The sequence below is a fragment of the Geospiza fortis genome, unplaced genomic scaffold (assembly GCF_000277835.1).
Source record: "Geospiza fortis unplaced genomic scaffold, GeoFor_1.0 scaffold75, whole genome shotgun sequence".
NCBI lineage: Eukaryota > Metazoa > Chordata > Aves > Passeriformes > Thraupidae > Geospiza > Geospiza fortis.
In genome coordinates, this window is record NW_005054360.1 from 1,077,293 (window position 1) to 1,081,404 (window position 4,112).

The 4,112-nt window shown below is 49.2% G+C and overlaps 1 protein-coding gene across 1 annotated transcript in view; it reads left to right on the forward strand.

Annotated features, from left to right (window-relative positions):
- The first annotated feature begins 552 nt into the window (after positions 1-552).
- GAD2 (glutamate decarboxylase 2) overlaps positions 553-4,112 on the forward strand; it is a 39,481-nt gene continuing 35,921 nt past the window's right edge. The window contains exon 1 of the mRNA XM_005423866.2: positions 553-1,157. Coding sequence (XP_005423923.1) covers positions 959-1,157 — 199 coding nt within the window. The 5' untranslated portion in view covers positions 553-958. The remainder of the gene's footprint in view (positions 1,158-4,112) is intronic.

The following is a 4,112-nucleotide window of genomic DNA, read 5'->3' on the forward strand; positions in this document are numbered from 1 at the left end:
CGTTGCGCGGAGGCGTGGGGAGTCCGGCGGTGCGCGGCGGAGCTCCGCGCCCCCAGCCCTGGGCCCCGCCGGGCATTTCTCAAATCTGCGAAAAATCACGGAAAAAAAAAAAAATCCCGAAAAGAAAAACCCAAAGCAGTAAAATCCCGCGTATTGGAGCCCGTAGCTTTTTATTTCTAAGGAGCACTGAAAGCATCGACCTTCTCATTGAAGACCCAGCGATGTAATTAAGGTTGGAGGGGAGGAGGGAGATAGAGCGCTCTCCTACTCATATGCTTTAATTCGATATATTTTTGCACTTCATCTTTTCTGACCTTGGAGGTATCGTCTGCTCCAGTGAATAGATCCCAGCTTCCCGCCGACATGCACTAGCCAAGGACTCTCCCGTTTGCTCGGCAGCCCGGGACCCCAAATTAGGGTCTTTCACTATAGTCTGGTTTGACTGAGCCATTGCTCTTAAACAAAAGCTCTGTGTACACCAAGACCCGGTGCAGCATTGTCTCAGAAAAAGGCATTAAATTATCAACAAGTCACTTGCAGAGGAGAGTCACCAAGAAGGTGTTTTATTGCAAGGCAAATGACAGTTTTAAGGATTGTGCTTGGAGCATTTGTTGCCCAATCTTTATTTCCTGTGAGATTCGTTTTCCCTTTTGTCTTGTTTCCCTGTTCTCGCTGTCTTAAAAATTAGTCTGAAATATAATGTGAACAGAATTGGCCAATTTAGATAGGATATTAAATCTTGTTATCTCTCAGGACATTCCTCGAAATACAACCTTGCCCGTTTGGTTATTAAATGGAAACAAAACCTGTTTGTATTGACTACAGTGTAAAGATTTTGCAAACATAAGTGGGAGAAGGCTTTGTTCAGAATCTATGCATGTGGTCATAAAACGAAGTTAACTTTTAAATTTCTCCATTCCCAGATCTTCTGCCAACATGCAATGGAGAAATAACTACTATGTCTTTCCTACAAGACGTTGTGGACATTTTACTTCAGTATGTGGTGAAAAGTTTTGATAGATCAACAAAAGTTATTGATTTCCATTACCCAAACGAGCTGCTCCAGGAATATAACTGGGAACTGGCAGACCAGCCACAGACCTTGGAAGAAATTTTATTGAACTGCAGAACAACTCTGAAGTATGCAATTAAAACAGGTAATAGCAATGCTCATTTTCTACCCTGTATGGTCTCATCCATTGATTAAAGGTGTCATTTCAATTTAGCTTGAAATGTTAAAGATTGAAGCAGCGACTGTATTTTGTCAGCTCCAAGCAATTTCTAGCAGAGACAGAAATCGTTTTCCAAAATGATAAAGCACTCCAGCAGCTCCATCTCTGTAGCTGTCAGTGCAGCCTCGCGCACCCTTTCCGATTTAAAATTAATGCGTCTGTGTGTCGGAGTTGCCAAGTGTGGCACCGAGCAGACTTTGCACCACCTTCTCCACTTTCTGCCGTTCCTTTGCATCATTTCACGTGTGATGTCCCGGCGATTGCCTCTCGCTCCCTGCAGAGCGGGGTGCGGCGGGCGCGGAGCTCGGGCAGAGGGGAGTCCATGCGCGGGGGCAGCAGGGACCAGCCCATTTAGCAGCCGAAATCACAGCAAACGGCCTGTAAATTCCAACTCCGAGCGGCCATTTGCCGTGTCTGTCACTTCGCCTGCAAGACATAAAATCAAAAGAGAATTTAGCAGAATCTTACACAGAAATATCGAATATTTAGTTTCAACTTTAGGCTCAAGCAATAAAACCAAAGTCCGATTTGTTTCAACAGCCATTTGTTGTTTTTCACTGGGGAAAGCAGCGATGGGTGACTCCTCCCTGCCTGGGATCCCCGTTAGTCGTGCCCGCCTGTGGGCTTCGTGCAGGGAAGGCAGCATGGGGCTCGCCCAGGCGTGGGGAGAGCCCGACTCCGCACCGGGGCCACCTTAAACCGCGGCGGAGCAGGCAGAAAGCGGAGCCGCAATTACGGCTGTCATTGGGAAATAATAGGGGATCCGGAGAGCTCTTAGTGGGAATTTGAATTACTGAGAAATTGCTTTAAAATAAATGTGAAGCAGTTTACTGAAAGAGACAAAAGGCTGATTTGTGACTAGAGGTTGAGAGGAAAACAACAAAATCTCAGGTTTTGAGAAGAGAACGGAACAGACTGATCCTGGTAAAGATTGTGAGGGATCTGTGTAATCCTCCTCGTTTAGGGGTGGAAGTGACCATCCGCATGATTTGATGCATGGGTCAGGTGCTGTCAGGATGTTTGTAAAATATTGAATTAAATAGTTAGGTAAATGATATCCAGAGGAGCAAAGTCGATCAGTCTGGATAGGGCATAGGAAACATGTTTGCACAGAATGATGAAGAATGTGGGATCTGTGATTCTGGGAAATCAAAAAATAGGGTTTCTAGGCTGATTTTCATTAATCATTTTTTGTTATAGCCTGTTTTCTCGTAACAGACCTATTTAATTTTGTGCATCCCAAAAAATATCCTTTAAAACAATGTTGCCATTTCTCTTCCTCTGTATAAATATCGGAGGCTTTCCCATCTTGGCATTTTATAATTTGTTTTAATGAAAATAATGTTTTTGAAGTCTGAAAACGGCTGCTGGGGGGTTTTGTGAAGTGTGGTGGCATGGTGGGGTTCAGCCCAGGGGGTGCAGAGCCACCTCGCTTGGCTGCTGCTGCTCGTCAGCACCGTGGGGGGACAGCCCCAGCCTGGGAGGGGGGCCACAAAATGCGTGGGGTTTACACCTGGAGCCCTCCGGCGTGTGCTTCGGAGTAAAACGCTGGAATTACCCTCAGAGGAAGGACAGCATGGTGAGGTTTCTGGCAGCTGCGTCTGCTTCCACTCCTGCCGCAGAAGCCCCTCGGACACGGCCCCTCCTGGGCGGCGTTTGGTTGCAGGGCCCCGGAGGCTGATTGAAAAATAAATTGCATTGCATTAGCCTCACAGCTGGATACACAGGTCCGGGGATTCGACGAGGCAGATGGCTGATTTTTCGGCCAAGGGGCAGGTGTGGGTTGCTCGGAGGTGTTGCCTGCATGCCATGGCTCACTGGGGTGCCCGGGGAAGCCACGCTGGATTCTGCCCCCTTCCCAGCTGAGACAGAATTCTTACTGAGAGGATGTAAAAGGCAGTGACTGTGAATGCAGGGAAAGATGGGTGCGAAATTCAGTTACTGTGTTCTGGACAATTGAAAATGAGCAAGTGAATTGAAATACGAACGTTTAAAAATGGTTTGGAAACTCCAGGAGGAGTGTGAGGAGCCGGTTCTGGCCCAGCCTTGTTCCCTGGCAGGCCCCGGTGCTGGCCATGCATGCAGTGAGGCTGCAGGCACGCCAGACTCAGTGCTGCCCGTCGTGCCTCTATCTGTGCCTTCATCTGTGCCTTCATCCGTGCCTCTATCCATGCCTTCATCCGTGCCTCTAGCCATGCCTTCATCCGTGCCTTCATCCGTGCCCAGCCATTCTCCTGGCTTCCCTGTGGGGGCTGTGGAGGCCGGGTGTTCCCGCTGGGCATGGCCGTGCCTCAAGCCGGTGCAGGTGGGAGGGTGTTTGGGAGGGTGTGTGGGGCAGAGGCAACGCCCTTAGTGGGGAAAGCCTGGCCTCGGGTGTTCTGTGCCGTGGCCCTGGTTCTTGGCCATCATCTCCCGATTTACTCTGGGATATCTGTGAACGCATTGTCTATTGCTAAACAAACCATTAAGTAATAATCTCCTATTTTCACCTCTCAACCAATTCTTCACCCTGTCACAATCTCTTTTCTAGTACCTCTTTGTTCAGGAGCAACTTCAACTAAGGATGTGTATTTCAGACAGAGGCACCCGGGAAGAGATTTTTGAGCAGCTGTCACAGACTCTTCTTACCCGGCCAGTGGAGCCTGTATTCTCAGTGAAGCCTCAGTTTTCCGTGTCCATCTAGCCAAGGGAAGAGAGCTCTCTCACGCAGGGAGGTGTCACATGGGCAGGCAGACCCCTGCAGCTGGGGCAGGGCTCAGGCTGGGGCAGAGCATTCCCTGCCATTCCACGTTACAGCCGCGCTGCGGAAGTGAAGGGCACAGAGAGGAGCGGGCTGTGTCACAGGTGTGGCTGCAGGGGGGCTCCACACACCAGGCAGCA